The 17,777-nt window shown below is 41.6% G+C and overlaps 1 protein-coding gene across 2 annotated transcripts in view; it reads right to left on the bottom strand.

Annotated features, from left to right (window-relative positions):
• Positions 1 to 17,777, bottom strand: part of GRM1 (glutamate metabotropic receptor 1) — a 195,708-nt gene that overhangs the window by 23,476 nt on the left and 154,455 nt on the right. For both annotated transcript variants that reach the window (XM_056344584.1, XM_056344585.1), the window contains exons 5-7: positions 17,381 to 17,549; positions 15,415 to 15,541; positions 7,453 to 8,383 (exon numbers count right to left, since the gene is read on the bottom strand). In XM_056344584.1, coding sequence (XP_056200559.1) covers positions 7,453 to 8,383; positions 15,415 to 15,541; positions 17,381 to 17,549 — 1,227 coding nt within the window. The remainder of the gene's footprint in view (positions 1 to 7,452; positions 8,384 to 15,414; positions 15,542 to 17,380; positions 17,550 to 17,777) is intronic.

The following is a 17,777-nucleotide window of genomic DNA, read 5'->3' as shown; positions in this document are numbered from 1 at the left end:
CAAGCAAGAAATTAAATTACAAGTGGTGTCCTTATTCCGGTGTTTTATGCCAAGAAAGATACTAGTCTTCCCCAGGATTTCTGTAGTACTGCCTTTGCTTCCCCTCAGTCAGGAAGCAGAGATTGTGATACATAACTGTAAAGCTCCCCTCTGATGTGATTGTGTATCTATGCATCGTTTTGTTTAGGTACTGACACTCATTACACAAAGCAACCTGGTGCTACAGCAGTGCCCATAAGCAAAACAACATTTTGTGATTCAGCATCTTGAGAGCAGCAAAACAAGAGAAGGAGCTGTAAAGCAAAGTTCTCCAGGAGTCCTTTGGTAAGAACCAGGCTGCACTCAGAGACCATTCCTTGGGTTTATGTCCTGTCAAAATTCCCTGGGAGAACAGAGTTGCGAACATCCATGAAAAAGAAAGTGGCAAAACTGCCCTGGACCGGGAACTCCTGAGAGGGAGGAAATTGCATAAAACCTTACACAACAGCCCTTTCCCCTAAAGGGACCATCCAAATAAAATGTGGCTCTGACTGGTGATGAAGAAACAGAGGTCTGGATGGGAGCCCAGGGTGCGGGTACTGTGCCCGGTAAACTCATTTGATATAGCCTGGATTTTGTCTGAGGGGGGCTTTATCTTCACTGCTTTTACTGGGAGGGTGCTGCTGAACTTCATTGCTTTTCTGATTTATTTCTCTCAAACATAGTCTTGAGCAGCCTCTGTTTGGTCACAGAAAGGAACCCAGATGGATAAGCCTAAACTGCCAGAACTCTTGGCTTGTACTTGATGACAAGTGTCCCAATCATATTGCATATGTGTCCCCACTCCTTCTCCTCAGCTTACCTCAGGAGTGACATGTGATTGGTTATGCATGTGCTGGGACTCCCTTTAGCCGGGATAATTTGCAAGGAAAACTTGCAGTGCCTAATGCAGCCTTGCCCCTTATTTCTCATTAGAAGGAAAAAGTAAATCCTCTGTCTCCAGACTGGTTATCTTGCACATATATACACAGATAGACAATTTGATATACACATTTGCCATGCCTGGTTTTTAAATAAATATGATTTTTAGCATTCATTTAAACAACTAGAGAGAATGTAAGTGTGATAGTGACATCTCAGAGTTATTTATCACCTATTCTGTGCTTTTTTGTTGCACAGGACAGAACTACATCATATCTATTAAAGCAAAAGCAAATTCAAGGCTACGGGGGACAATATTAGATATAATTACATAGCTCAGATTTAATGGACAACCCTGCAGCAGGGCTAGAAGAGATTGCTATTGGATTATTAAGTTTCAGACTCCTTTATTTGGTGTTCTTTCCAATTCTTTAACATCAACTGTAAGAGTCCCTTTGGAAACGCGTAGCTGTCTTCTGAGAGTTTTAAATACTCACTTAAATCAATATACTGACAAGGACTGAACAGCTTGACTGAGTTTGATAAATTTTCTTATTTGAAATTCACATCACATACATGAGATAACTGGGTAAGAGCTGTTACCTGTCACAGTGCTGTGTCCACAAAATCATTAATGGTTTAATCCCAGTAAATAGCCCAGCGAAGCCAGCAAACATACCAGCTGCTGAGAGAGAGATGTCTGGCATTAAAACCTTCAGCTATCCTTGTGAGCATACACAGTGCTCTCCCAAAAATGCACTGCACCCTCAGAAAAGGGCGAAGAACTACACTGCATACAGAAGCTAGGGAAACCCCAGGGAAGGATGTGATGGGGAGGCGAACCAGGCCAGACCAGGATGCCACCTGCTTTCCCTGTGGCACCAGGGAACCATGCCAGAGATGCCACATCTTCACCCACACTGCAAAGGAAGCAGACTCCTCCATGATATGCTCTGGGTGAGGTGCAAGGTCAGACCGAGCACCCTGTGGTTGTGGAGCCCTGTGCCCTGGCAGGGAGCTGGAAGCTGCACAGCCGCAAACCAGCACTGCGCCTTGCACCCCACGGTGCCACTGCTCTACAGAGTCAGCACCAAAATCAGAGCTGGACATCCACATCTTATTGCCAGGTTAATGGAGAGATCAAATATACAACAACAAAGAAATTATTTAAATAAATAACCTAACCTCACCTGTATCATTTTCCCTATTATCTTTTGGTTTTTTTCCTGTTAATCTTTGTATTTACCAGTTCCAGGAGCTTAAAACCTTTCTGCTGTTTCAAAACTCTCTTCTGTAATATGACTTTTCCCTCTGGGGTAAGCCTCAGCAGGATGGCTGTGCAGGCCCAGCATGCTTAAAGGCCTTCTTGAAAATGCCTTGAAATTTGACATTTTCTAAGTCTGTAACTGTAAAAATAAAGGGATGCCTTATTGTGTATGCAATACTACTGCAGGACACGAGAAATTTACCCACCACATCAATTTTCTAAATTGCAAAACAAGCCAGCCTACCATTTCCTAGTAGATTCAGCAGTTGTCTATACACTGGTTTGGAAATGCTGTAAGAAGATAAAACTACGCTAGACAGTAATCGGTATAACAAGCATTTGAAGATAATTCTTACATGGTGCTGGCTAGGTGACATAATTTACAACCAAAGACTTCTCAGGTTGGGCTTGTGTCCTAAGTGCAGGAGTTTGACAATATATTCTCTTTTATGGGAGAAGGTACAATGGTGACCAGTTATTATTAATCCTCCTTGCACTTTCCACTAAATCTTCTTGTTTCAGATCTTTTGATGCATTTCAGCCAGACAGAGTGAAATATTCTTTGTGCAGCTGTGCCAGGTTGAGATTAGTTTTGTTCAATTTCACACACTATAGCCTGCAGAAGTCAGGACAGAAGTCACTGTTTTACTTACGTGAAAAGTGGTCTCACATCTTATGTTCACACTTCTTTCCCCTCCCCCCTTGTCTCCATAGCCTCCTACTTAAAGGTGTCATATTGATTGCAGGGAGTAGTAACGCGACAGCAAGAAGATGGAATACTCCTGGGCATCTCTTCCTATGATGAGGCACCCAGGTTGGATCAAGTGAGCGGCTGTAAAAGATTTGCATTTGTGTGACTGCAACCGAACATGCTGAACATTTACTCCATTTCTGGAAGCTCCAACTCTTGCCATGTTGCATTGTGCATTTGCCTCCTCCCACCACCATGGAAAAACAGTGAAACAAAATGTCCTGCCTTCTGGACGTACTTGTGATGAGATTCCCCTCACTGTGTGTCTGTGGGAGGCTTTGGAAATGAAGGAGCTGAAGAGTCCAAAAGCCTTTGTGGACTGTGAGTCGCCAAGTGAAACGAGTCCCAGAAAAACAGTATGTCAGAACAGCTTGCTGAAGATGAATGGCAACTCAGCAAGTCAGCTTAAAATGAAAGAGTAACTTAAGAATACCTGGAGATAATTTTATAATTGGCAAGACAAAAAAAAGCAGATGGTTCCCTAAGCCTCGGTAAGGGAACAGACACATGTTACTAGAGGTAACTGAGAAACCTGATTCCCAGTTAAAAATCTGTATGTAGGGACCCAGCACAGAGGGAGAGAGGACAAAGAACAGGGAAGGATGAAGGAAGCAGGGAGAAGGTACTAGGAGATGTTGGGTTGCCTGACACTTTTTATTGGAATAAAAGAATTTTGAAAACTCCTTGGCTATAGGAAAGTAACAGCATAGACCTGCAGGTTGCAGGCCTGGCTTCAGCCTTCTTCGCATTGAGTAGGGTCCATTTGAAACAGTGGCTGGAGAAGGTGTTTCCTGAACCTTCCTCAAGATCAGCATCTTCAGTGTCACTGGTTATTTTTTCTGCGCATAGTACACAAGGGAGCACTGCTTCCTCAGGGAAGCGATCATACATGCACTGTACAGGAGTGCTGCTCTTCAAGCTGATTGACCCTTGTAGACCAAAGTAACATTTGTGGTCAAGAACAAGGCTAATGATCATGGCAAGATCTGCATCCGAAAGATACAATCTCACAGCTAAGGGAGAAAAAATAAGATTAAAAATTTTCTCCTAAAAATGCTGCTATGTCATCATCCTGTAACAGCCAGGATCTCGTAAAGTCATAAAGCATGAAACTAACAATAAATGTCCCCACAAAGCTTCAATAAAAACAGCAGATATCACTCTCTTTCCATATCTCCTGATGGAGCTGTTCCATTTTTTATACATAGTTAAATATTCATTTGACAAGAGGGAGAGACTGGCAGCAGTTTGGTACTGAAGGGATCACAAGGGATCTCTCAGACCCAGATTCAAGCTCTCTCACAGAAGAATACAAAGTATTTCTCTAGGGTTTGCATCAGGATTTTTTTTCTCTGTTCCAGGACACATTGCTGGTCAAGAACAGAAAGAAAGGAGGAGAATTGCCGTGGGACAATGCATAGTCCAGTTATAGAGCATTCATCTGGGAAGTGACAGAGATGCTCTTAACCTAAATGAGTGCCTTAACTAATTTAAGTGAAGACAAGTGTTACTAAACAATTTATTTTCATTGAAACTCTTTTGGTGATGCAGCTGGGACAGACATTTTTCAAGAGGACTTTCTGACCTCTATATTAGCACCAGACATAGCTGAAGGTTTTGAATTGACTAATAGATCCTATGTTAATAGATTTCCCTAGTTAATTCCTTTGTTCTACTTTAGGAAGGAGAAAGGAAGAGTGGCTTGGCTTGCTCTAGTCCCCAGGTTATGCTAGTTAAACTAACAGCACAACATTGCATATGAGTGCTTTATCCAGGCTTACATAAGTTTGACTTGCCCTTGTAAATGTAAACTAGTTTCCATACTTTAACTCTGTATGTGCACACAAATTTAATTTAGATGGATGCCACTTTTCTGTTTAGGAATTGGAATTCATTGGGTTAGCAGAGGAGAGGTTTGATACAGACAGAAAAAGAGATGAAAACTGAAAAGTAGAAAAAGAAAAACAATATAAAGAGAAGAGATAACAAGAAAATGGATGAAAAGTTGTAAGACAGCTGGAAAAGAAATCTTGAATGAAGCACTGCTAGCCACTTACACACAGAAAAATGTGGCCATAGGGAGGGACAATAACAGAATGAAGAAGCAGAGCAACATAATCAGGGATCTTAATTACTGAAAAAATAGCAAATAAAGCCCAGAATTTGAGGGGAAATGGAGAAAAAAAAAAAAAAAAAAAAGAAGACAACAATCTGCCTGCAGGCCGTTCCTGTGGGCATTGAGCACATTCAGTAGTTTCAAGTCCTGTTTCAGGCAGGACCTGACCACACACACTGGAGCTGTCTAGGAGCTTCAAAGGCTCTAGCAAATTCTGCTTTTTCCTTCTTAGCTTCCTTAGTGACACTTCTTTATTAATGTCAGCGCAATGTCCTCACAAGCCTTGCAATGGACTGTGCTTGAAGCTACAATATCCTCCAAAGCCCTGAAATTGTTTTTTGTGCTGTCGTGTGACTTTATTTCCAAAGCTGTGTGTTTGTATGCTACTCTGTTTTCAGTTCTTCATGTCCATGTACAGAGAGGAATGCTGTCCTTCTCCATCAGCAAGCCCAGCATGCCTCCACATCTGTGCTGGTTTAGGTGAAGAACTTAGCAGTTATTGCACAGAAGGTTTAGGTCAGAGGTTGGGATTTTGCTGTGTAAGAAGATCTGGAGGCTTGGCCTGAGATAAAAAAGCATATTAACTAGGTGTTGAACTTTTAGCTTAGAAGAGCATCTTAAAACTCTGTAGAACTTTTTTGCTTTATACCACTCACAGAGACTCAACAGAAAGGTCAAGAAAATCTTACTAAAATGATGCAATAAACAAATTCCTAAAAAGCTCATGTAAGCCCTGTTGTTGTTTTAGGGTGACAATGCTGAGGGGGAAGCTCAGTTTTTGAACAGGATGAAATATTTTCTCACGTTATGAACTGTATTCTAGGTATATTGCTTTTGGATCTTTAAGGTAATTTTTTTTTGGTGAAAGTAGAACAGTAAGCACAACAAAGAATTAGTTATTAAGTTTCTCATGATCTGAAATACTCAAGAGTCTTTGTTTCTGTCTGATATCATCTTAAAGATACCAACAGCATTAGCCAGAGACTACACTGCAGAGATACCACACTAGTTTCTTACAAACATGTAAGACCCCATCCAACTTCCAGAGAGTCAGAGGAAGGCGTATCAGGCTCCAGCTTCCTATTTGCATGGAATTCAATGTTTTGACCTACAGACATTTTTGGCCATCTCCCTGCATGGGGGCCTCCCAAGGGCTGCCTGCCATTCCCAGCTCCCTCTCTGCCTAGCTTAGGAGCTGGCAGTCTTATCATGGCCTCTGTGGCACACTGCGCTGTGTATTTGGGTTACTTACATCTCCGTTCCCTTCTCTTCTGACTCCCTGTCTGGCAACAAAATAAAAAGTATGGAAGTAGCATAAAGGCAAAATTGACCAGAGCATGGGTTTTCTGCAGTATTGCCTCCATCCTTAGCCCTTCCATCTCCACAACATATGAAAACAGTTCTTACACAAACCAACTGGAGTGACTCAGAGAAACTTACAGATCCCAAATAGTGGAAATTAACTGAATTTTAATTCTATCAGGAAGCTCAGAAATGTAGACTTCACTGGTTCATTATTATTCTGTAATTTTTTTTTAATTGGGACAAAAATAATCTAAGCTCATGTCTAGCCCTATGGTGCTTCTTTAAAGATTAAAAAGCAATAAGATAATGAAGAATGCAAATGTTCAGACAGCTGCTCACAGGAAAATGCTGTTTGAAGTAACAGTTCTCTCTCTCCCTCTGCTGCAGCTGGGTTGCTTATAATTATTAGCAAGGAAAATAACAGGTTCAATAGATGTAGATGCAAGTTCATTTTCGCCATCAGTTGACTTCTGCAGCTTTCACACCAACACTGGGTTTGAGAACATGGACAAGTTTACACTAACGATGATTAAGAGTATTGCTCATATTTCTGAATATTAAATAGAGCACAGGAATAGTATGAAGGGTGCTTTCGGATCACAATTATGAGGACTGTCACAAAACATTACCTTAAAAACTGATGTTCAATCCCCAACTTTCACGCACACATCCCAGCAGCCTTAGACAAGTACATGTGATTTACAACCACTCAGACATAGATTTCTGGTCCCCTTTCCCCAAAGGCTACAGTATCACCTCAGTTTGAACATAACGCAGAGTAAATGCACGTAGGTGCGTGAGATCCCCATCACATACACGGAGAGATGGGAGAAGCTGCAAATGGAGCTTGGTTACTCTGCCACTGCCTGACCTGCCCCAGAGGTAGAGGGAGTTGTGTACACGGCTGCCTTTAGAGCAGGAGAGAAAATGAGCAGCGACATGTCCATATCCATCTAAGGCTTAGATCTAAAAGATCGTTTCCATCTTTTCTGCTACACATGAGTTGAAAAACTGTTACATACCTTACTATCGAGCAGACTATGGTCAACCAAGAGAGGATGACAAAGAGAGGGACATATACAGATAGATGTGTACCTGCATTTAACCACTTACTTTGGATTTCCAGCCCCTGGCTTCTTTCTCCGGAATATGTTGAGGAAAGTGTTGGACTTGCAAGGTGCCTTGCCATCCCCGACATGCATACGCACCACGTCTGAGGTGGTGAAGGCACTGCGGACATTCCTCTCAGGCTTGGCTATGATGATGTACATCTTAGGAGTGAACATGCACCCCAGCGCCACTGTCACGCTCAGGCTCACTGCAAAACAGGTGGTGATGATCTTGTAGTTGCTGCCAAAATAGATAGGCACAAAGGCCAGCCAGATGATACAAGTGGTGTACATGGTGAATGCAATGTACTTGGCCTCATTGAAATTGGCAGGCACATTGCGAGTCTTGAAGGCATAGTACGTGCAGCTCATGATGAGGAGTCCATTGTAGCCCACAGGAGCCACGACGCCTAGGTTGCTGGTGTTGCAGATAAGGTAAACTTCCTTAATGCTGGGGTAGGAGAGGATGGGCATTGGGGGCTCCAGGATGATCAGCGTGATCACCAGTGTCAGCTGCACACTGATCAAAACGGAGGCGATGACTACTTGGGCCCATGCGCTCATGAAGCGTGGCTTGCGGGTACAGATCTTCTTTTTGCTGCCTGCCAAGATGCGTGCAATGCGGTTGGTTTTGGTCACAAGGGCAGAATAGCACATGGCAGAGGAGAGACCCACCAGAAGGCGCTGGAGGTAGCAGGATGTCGTGGTGGGTTTAGCTATAAGGGTGAAAGGGCAGACATAACCCAGAAAGATGCCAGCAAGGATAATGTAGCAGAGCTCCCGGCTGGAGGATTTGACAACAGGGGTGTCCCTGTAGAGCACAAAGATAAGGGTGACAAACATGGTGACCAGGATCCCCAGGCAGGAAAAGACCACAGCCACAATAGACTCTATATTGCTCCACTGGAGGTACTTTACAGGGATGGGTTCGCAGCCTGCAGTGTACAGAAAAGAAACAAGAGTGTTAGAAAGGTAGCTGCCTGAAGAAAGGTCTTTTTTTCTGGATCCCAATATAATTCAAACATCAGTTTATGCCTACATGCCATGGTTTATTGCAACCATCTTACAAAGGAGTGAACTGCAGCATGGAAAAGTTTGGATTAAACATGTTCAAAAAACAACCATCAGTTTTGTGTGTTGCAAACATTTGCTCATGACACTACAAAAAGAAATGAGATTTGGAAATTTTCTGAATATTTTTCTTGAGATGACAAGCCCAGCATATCAGAGACAGAGCTGGGAACAGAACCCAGAAAACTCAGCACCATCCCTTTATTTCAGAAGGGAAAGGATTGTTACAAATCAAAATAGTTAGCTTTTTGACCGACCTTATTTTAACCTATATCAAAACCACTATAACTTGAACCACGACATTTTTGTGAGGGTGATTTTATAAATAATATAAATTAATTAGAGATCTATGGGCAGAAAAATGACAATAAATCTGTGGGAAAATCACCTTGAGGGGGGGAATTAGAGAAAATTGGGTGCTAACAGAAGCGTAGTATTACAGAAAGCTTTTTAGGGTAAAATACAGCTATCACCTTCGGGATGGTTGGCGTGCACAGAATCTGCATCGCCACAGCTCCCTAAGCAACACACCCTGCCAGCTCAGCACATGCCGGTGGGAGTGATGGAGGGTGGAGCGGAGTGGAGACCCCACGGCCAGGCTCTGCTGTGCTCCCTGCAGGGGTGGGAACCTGATGGCACCCACAGCTGAAACTGCATAGCAGCTGTCACATGCAGAATCCATGAGATGTCCGTGGCTGAGCCAGCCATTGTGGCAGAATTACTTTCCTCAGATGAAATAATCTCATTATAATACCAACGCACACCTCCATCTCAAATTTACCTGCTTCCAAGGCACTACCACACCTCACTGGGCACGTGTTACCAGTTGGTAACAACAATATGTGTGACTAGAGTCACCCAAGCACCACCTAAATGTGCTGGAAATGGGTTAGTCCTGGACTGAAATAAGTCCAAAGGGGGAGGCGGGGGGGAATTGTTGCCTAAACCTCCAGATTACCCAACTCTGATTCAGTGTTCATAAAGTTAGGTCAAGCTGACTCACTCTCTAAAGTTGTTATGAAGGGACTTCTAATCAAGGTAGTCAGCCTTGGGGAGGATGAGAAACAAAGGACAGATAGTGAAAAGGACACCATTACCTAAGTTACACAGAAAGGAGCCTTCAAGTGAGGAAAGTTCTGGCTATGAGAAGAAACAGGATGATAAGGTGTTGCAATGCACTGACATCAACAGAAAATTAGATGAAAATGAGACAAATATAATTGTGGTAGTGAGATCATAACCTCCAGCTCAAATAGCCCCCCCAGAAGAGGGCAAAACCCCACTTGAGCAGCATGCGCAGTTAGCAGAGAACTTCAGCAGTGCTATCTGAGGATGCGTACTGAGTTGCATCAGAAGCGAAAAACTTGTAACCAATCCTGTGTATGAAAAATGAATATGCAATGGAGTATAAGTGGACAGATGAGGCGAGAAGTTAGGGAAGACTCCATCGTAACTTCTGGGATCAGTCGACGGGCTGAACCTGTCTGCTCCCCCATAGGGACACCTATTGTGTGCATGTTGAATAACTAACTCATGCTAACTGCTATTAGTGATTATAATTTAGTTGTATATAATTTCAAGCTTGTTTTTGCAGACAGTCCCTGTCACCGGTGATCACTAACCTTAATTTGTCATGATTTTATATTGATAAAGAGTGTTATTCCGTAACCTGTTACCGTTAGCCCTTTGCGGGCGCTAGCAGCTGCCAGCGGTGGGTAACACATTCAGGTAAAGCGGGAGGACCCGCTGAGGGTCCCCCTGATGCAGCTGGGGTGTTTCCCTGAACAAGGCAGTCGAGTTGCCCTCCGACCCAGCGGGACTGTTCAGTGAAGGGTCCCTGTAACGGGACGCTGACAGACTGGTCGGGCACAAGGGTCTCGGCTTTCCTGGGGCACTGTGAGACAGATCAGACACCCGGGGTTGAGAAGATTCCACCCCTCCCCCGCCTTCATGTGACAAAATCCAAAGTTGTAATGGAACTGCACCATAGACACTGTATGTTCTCAGTGTATTTCTGCTTTTCTTTTGCCCTTAACGTTACCTTATTCTTGTTTTATCAAACCCTCTGCTTATTGTTTTTCCTCTAAATAACGTAATTTAATTCTTATGGAAAAGCCAAGCCCATGAAATATGCATGCCTTCAAAAAATAACTGGAAAGAGTCTCTTTTATGACTGGTACAGATGTGCAAACATAGGAATCAGTTCAGATGGTACTTAACTGCTCTCTCCCACACTCAATTTAAAGGAGTCTCTGGCTACCTTCCTCACTGTGCTGAAGATGTAAATACCAGCAATAAACATTACCAAGAAGACAAAATCCTCTGTGTTAATAGGATGGTACAGTTGTGAAATTGAGTTACTGAAAACCTTCATTCTGAAATTTCCTAATTTCTGTTCTTGGCAGTGCCAAAATGCTTTTAGTGTGTTTCTGTATCCCAGGGTAAATATCCATGGCCTCTTCTAGTTCTTGTTTTTGTCCTCGTCCAGTTTCCCTTGGACTCAGATCACCTTTTGTGCCTTTTCTCGACCTTTCAGGTACCTTTCCTCCCAGTCCCTCACTGTCCCCATCTCAGTTCTCCTTCCTAGCCAGCCCCCTCTCCACCTAGATGTCTCCATCACTCACACTGCTGGTCCAGCTTGTCACTGCTGCCTGTCTGGGTTGTTGGATGCAGTTAAGAGCAGGGAAAAAGCAGCGTTGTCAGCAAGCTTGTGAAAGAGGCATTTTTTTCCTCTGTTTTGCTGCTAAATCTTAACAAGGGCCCTGATATTGTGATGAACAAAAGCCCCTTCCTCCTCAGTATGGAGTATATCTACAGAAACCAAGTTCTATGAATTAAAAGCTTCTGAGACCCACAGTTTACCTCAATTTGCATGCATTTTCCACAGGGTGACACACAATTACCAGCTGATACCTCTACCAAAATGTAAAGTCCTTCCTTCCAAATATAGAAGTAAGCAGAGGTATGGATTAGGGTTGAACAGTTTTACTGTAACCTCATTTTTAGAAATAGAAGAAAAAAAAAAGTTTTTTGTTGAAATTAAAAAAAAAAATCAGCCCGAGGCAAAGTCCTGACATGGAAAATTTCCACTCAAACTTTTAATGTCTGCCAATGTCATGTAAACTGAAAAAATGTCTTATAATTCTGTACTCCAAAGAGACAAATCTCTGAGTACCCTGCTGACTTAACTACAGGTAAAGCTGACTACTTAACTACAGGTAATGATGTTACAGCTGTCTGTAACATCAAACCCAACAGAAATGCTAGCATGTGCAACTGAAGGTCATATTTTGTAAAGGAAAGGAATTCTGTGCTCAAAGTGGTCTGTTCAAGATGCAGATAGGTGAGGAAACCTCTTCTTCCAACTGGCATTTTTATAATGAAATAAGAAGAAAAAGCTTTTTATTGGAAGTGAGAACCTCTGGCCATTGACTGCAGCAGCCCTGAGTGGAAGTTGGCTCTTTCTTTGGTTTAATAAAAGACTAAGAATCAGAATTTCCTGCTCATTGATTAATACATGCAGAGCTCTTCTTAAACAAGAAGCCAGTCTGTGGTTGCTGGAAGGGTTAAGTTTCAGCACAGGTTTTAAGCTTAGTAACTTCAAGCTTTACTCATATTATTCCATCTTAAACAATATTTTCAGAGCCTTAGCCCTGATTCAGCATGGTAGTTTAAGCTTTAAGCTTATTCTGTGTAAGGTCTTAGAAATCTGTTTCATTAAATTAGTGTAATTCCTGCGCACTAGCAAGCCCCAAGAGCCACATATGCTACAAACATTGTAAAAAGCTGCCTGCACTGCTTGTATCAGCAAACAGTTGTTGGTTGTCAGCGCCTGTGAAGGTGGGTCATTTCCCAGCTAGGAGAAAGTGGGCTAGGGAACCTTGTTGAGACTGGGGGAGGATACTCAGGAAATGGTGTACTTAGAGGCTGAAAAAAAAAATCCAACACAAAAATCCACAAAAAACCCAACAGCTAACCCACACTTCAAAAAAATCAGAGAATTAGTGGCAAAAGATTCACAGCTCAGTTTCTAGTAAAAAGCTATTTGTTAGGTTTCTTCTACTATTTCCCCTGTACTTTAACCATGAATCATTTCCTAGGGCAGAAGGCTAATTGATTTTTGTAATTATTTAAAAAAAATATATTCATACTGCAAGGCCAATAAGACAATCCAGGATGTTTTCTGAGGCCATTAACACATCCCAGGTAACTGATGGTCCCAAACTTTTATTATTCCTTTCATAATAACTCTATATAACTTCCTGTCCTACCCCATTTTATTGCTTATTTAAGATTATTTATGTAAATTGGGTTTACTAGCTTCACATTCATTCTTCTTATATTAGATTCTGATACTATAAAAGATATCTCTTCTTGGCACAAGGCCTTAAGATACTGGGTTTAGTGACTATTTGTCAGGTCAGATTTTTATCATCTGTGGTGAGAAATCCTTTGTGCCTGCTGACTCCACTTCACTGAACACATGTTTAGGGGAAGCAATCTATAAAAAATTTGTACATTTAAAAATAACATTAAAATGTCAGGAAAGGATTGCTGAGCAACAGAGACTGATTTCAAACAGAAAGAATGAGCACCTTGAAAAGCATGTCTTAGGAAACAGGTTAGTATGTGCTTCACATTTCTTAAAGGGACTAAGCATTTTAGAGCCTTCATCTGTGATGGAAAATGGGACTAAAACTGCATACATGTTTAACGTCAAATATTTAAGGAAAAGGGAAAAATTAGCTGAAACGTGAGATGTTAATGTCTGCGTCAATAGTATGGTGACTGTCAGGGTATGAACGCAACACACAAAGGCAAGCTATAAAAAAACATTTGATGGGAGAAATCCTGGCAAGAAAGGTAACTCCAGATTAAATGGTACCAATAGTGAATCCCACAAAATTCAGGAACCAGAGTTTATCTATAAATCTCCCTTTTCTAAAGGTTTGTATGGCATCAGCTTCTCTTCACAACTTTGTACTGCTATTCAAGTAAATGAATTGCAGGGGTTAAAAAAAGTTTTTTCCTGAATAAAACAGAATGAAGAAGCTGTGCAGGAGCAGATTGCCGTTTTGATGTTCTCTAGGAAATCAGTCAATGGCTACACTGTCATTTAGCTGATGCTACTGTGATTTTAGAACAGCAGCAGTCCAGTCTCCTTGCTGAGAAGAAACACAAATCAGCAGGTCATCTACTGATTTCATTAAAAGTTAATAGATTGTAACATGCCCCTGAGATTTCTTCCAGCACTGATGCTTTCCTCAGCTCCTTTCAGCAGTGCCTGTCATTTTGACATGCCCCCTTTTGAGCTGTTTTGGGCAGCTGATAGCACTGAACCATATTTGCTCAAGTGCACATTGATCTCTCACTATGTTCTTGTTCTGCCTTATTGATTAAAAAGAAGCCCCAGTTTTCTTCCCTGAACAGTAGATACAAACAATTCTGCAAAGCTCCAAGACTAACAGAACCCAGTTGTCTATAGATATCTCCTTTAAAATTAGCAGACACTGGTGTCCTAGGAGGTGAGAGCTGAATATGAGCTTTTCCAATGGTCAGGATATTTATGAAAGATGCTGTAGATTTTCTGGTGTCTAGTAATACAAGAGGTTTTTCCACAATCAGGGGCCTTACCAGGGTTTTTCAAGAATTCCTCTTCGTATAACCAACTTGTATGAAACTTGAAGGCACTGAATGATCATTGAGATTTCTGTACCCTGACAAATCTGTTTGAAGTAGGTTCAGTTGCACAGCAAGAGGTAAGGGGGGGTGTTGGGATGAGAGGTATGAGATATAGACAGATACACACCCATCTGGGACGTGGCTGTAGCTTATTTTCCATAGAAAACTAAGATAAACAATGGATCAAATTTCCCAGTTTATTGTGATTAATAATATATTTTTAGCTGAAGAAGTGGGCAGCCTTCCCTCTCTAAATCGTCTGAAAGCTCACCTCAGTTCAGTGGCTAGCTGAACAGTATGTCTTGGAAATATTTAATTAAGGTTTGAGTACTTCATCTATGTGTTAAATGCTGAAGCAACATCTAGTTCCCAGCCAGTCATGTTAAAGGACAAAGATGTGATAAATTGCCCATTTGATCTTCAGCTAGGTAGCCAGATGCCCTGCTGAATACTGTCAGCCAAGATTTGCAGATGCGGCATGGGGCAGAAGTTCCAGTAGCCTTCTACAGTGATGCAAAGCAACCCCCAAGGTCAGGGTGGTGTTTCTTAGTGCATTAAATCTATTTTCTTGGGGTAATGGTTACTGCAAAGCCCTGAGCAGTTGTGGAGGTTGACTCTGACAGGTACAAAATAGCAGAAAGATGTCACTCATCCAAAGCATATACACAGGGGAGACCACTTCTAGCTGTTTCCCTTTCTTCTGCCAGCCTTTCTTAGGATTTTGTTTACATTCCTCTTGCTTGCAGGTGCAGTAAGAATGATCTTTATACCGAACAAAAGTCTGGTAATCAGTTGTTGAATGGCCTCTGAAATCCCAGATAAAGTATTACTAATTGCATGGTAGAACAATCAGAAAGAGTATCAAGTCAATCTGACAAGGATGCACTGCGTTTTTGTGATAATCACTGCTAAAATTGCAGCAAATGCTGCTGAATTCATTAGCAGTCTTAACAGCTTTATCAGTGCTTATGCTAACTGAAGAGGAGGAACAGACAATGTCATTTCTTCGTAGAAATTGTGCCATCTTTATTGCCAGTGCTGTTGAACTGAGCCAAAAGATAAAACAGTTTATAATGTACCCTAAGCTGCATGGGGATGTGCGTTTAAATATTTGCCTTTAATATCTCTTCATACTGCCATCTTACTCTCCACCACACACCATTCTTCTTACACCACGTAAAATGGGAATGCATTTGGAGGGACACATCCCTACCTGTCAGGTCAGCATTTGGCCACCAGCCAAGCTCACAGGCTTTACATGTGAATTCATCCTGAACAAATTCATTCTCCTTGCAAGCAGTGCAAATCCAGCAGCAACTCACTTCTCCTTTCCTGATCACCTGTAATGCAAAATACATCCTCAGCTATGATCCTCTATAAGACAGCACAGACAACCAGCAAACAGATACCACCTGCATTGTTTAAAATATGACAGGATCCCTGTGTATGGCACATTTCAAACAACTAGAAAACATGAATCCTGATTCTGTACTACCCCTACATATTAAAGTTTGTGCTTAGGAATTCAAGGATAATCTCTGGGAGAATTCTATTTAATTTTGGGGGTAGCAAGTCTGAGTTAAAAGTACAAAACATTTTTTCTCTTTGGTACAGAGGCATGGTGAGTGTTATATTTTCAGTCAGGCTTGAGAAAAGGCTTAATCTGAGAGATGGTTCAGGTCAGGACAAGTAGCTCAGCCCACGCTTAATATCTGTTGCATACCAAAAACCATAAACAAAGTCAAAGGTTAGAACAAAGAGTGATTCATGCATAGATAGATATATAAATATACACACACAAGTGCACACAGACACATAAATACCAATTTACATGGAAGTCTCTTTGGAGCTCATTACACTAGTGTAAACAGAAATTCAAATAAGAGCAAATTAAAAAATATACTGCTTAAAAGATGTAATGGGTCCTAGTAGAAAATAAAACCAATATGCAGTGACCATATTGCTCTTTTGGAGAGAAATGTCCCTGAAAGCTGTATCTTTCTCTGCTGTGAAGCTGCTAAATTTAATGATCCAATGTTGAAAAGCTGGTTTTCTTGTCTTGATTCCTAGTTCCATTATGCTGAGGCTAAAAGAAAGATTAAGGATTTCTCCAGCTCATGGGGTTCCAACAAAGACTCTAGCTCTGTTTACCAGAAAGGAGGAATCAAGCCTTCTCTCCAGGATCTTCCTATCCATCTATATGCAGAGCTAAGTGTAGTAGTGAAACACAAAATATTTGTTTTATTGAATGCTGGCTTTGTGGGCTTTTCTTGTTAACATTTCCTCCTGCAGTCTGTGGAGAGATTCCAATAGACTTCAATGGCAGCCGAAGCTGGCATTTTGTATGCATGGTGTTTACATATACACACACATACACAAACTGCACAATCTCAAAAACAGGGAAGAGATGTTTTGGAGGGTAGTAAATAACGATAATGTTTCCCCTCCAAGACTGTTGGAATATGTCACTACTCCTTTGCCAAATCATCAATCACATTGCTTAGATTAGCAATATAGAATTAAAAAGCTGCAAGTGTGCTTATTACATGAAATTAGAAAGGAAGGTCTGCTCTAAGGTGATTTTACTGAATGGGCTTCTTGCCATTTTAAACTTACTGTATCCATACAATTTTGATACTGGTGAAACATGTCTTTATGTCATCCAGACATGGCAGGTGGCAAATTATTTGTAGCTTGGTACAAGTGCTACTGTTTGGTAAACACAGAGTGATTTCATTTGTGTTTCCATACCTCCTGTTGTGAACACGAGACACAAATAGGCATTTTTTCCCCTTTTTCTTGCAGGTGTTATTGCTGGAACAAAATACTGCATTCCCATGGGTCACGTTATTTTCAGGATCAGCCCCCAAGTGAATCACAGCCACTGAATGTTGTAGGCAATGACTAAATGAAAATTCTGTGCTTTCTCACATAAGGTGAAATTCAAATCCTGTCACACTAGAAGATTCTGCATCTCTACAAAGGGCAATTTTAGAAAACATAGGCCTGTATGTGGGATTGTAAGAGTAAGATGTAAATCTAGGAGTATTTCTATAATTTTGGCTTTCCTGAAGAAAAGGAAGTCCTACCCCTTGGCTTAAAAGAAGCTTGCTTGGGTTTAGGGAAAAAAACACTGATGATTCAATTTCTATAGCAGAAAGTTAGAGTCTGAGGCAAACCTTAATCTGGCCCTTCAAACAAGGCTCACTGCACACCGATCGGACCATCCCACTCTTATTCATCTGAATCCTGTAGTCATCGATGTTGAGCACTCCCTCATGCCAGGTCCCAATGAGGACATAGTCATAGCGGTTGGGCTCGATGTACTGCAGGTTCATGATGTCATACCTGCAAGTGAAAAAAAGAGAAGATGAGTCACTGTCCTACAACACGAAGGATAAAAAATTAATTTGACCTTTTCCTTTTGCCTCCATAAATATTCATATCAACCCTTAGGATTTGCGTACCTGTAGGATTTTCAGCAGAATCATGGGAAATGACAGCTCTGATTGCCACACCATTACCAATCAGCTGAACTGCTTACACAAAACTGTGGGTAAAAGGTTGTGTGTCCAG

This window comes from Falco biarmicus, chromosome 6, assembly GCF_023638135.1.
Source record: "Falco biarmicus isolate bFalBia1 chromosome 6, bFalBia1.pri, whole genome shotgun sequence".
Lineage (NCBI taxonomy): Eukaryota > Metazoa > Chordata > Aves > Falconiformes > Falconidae > Falco > Falco biarmicus.
The sequence above is the reverse complement of the archived record's forward strand: the minus strand, read 5'-3'. Positions and strand labels throughout refer to the sequence as shown.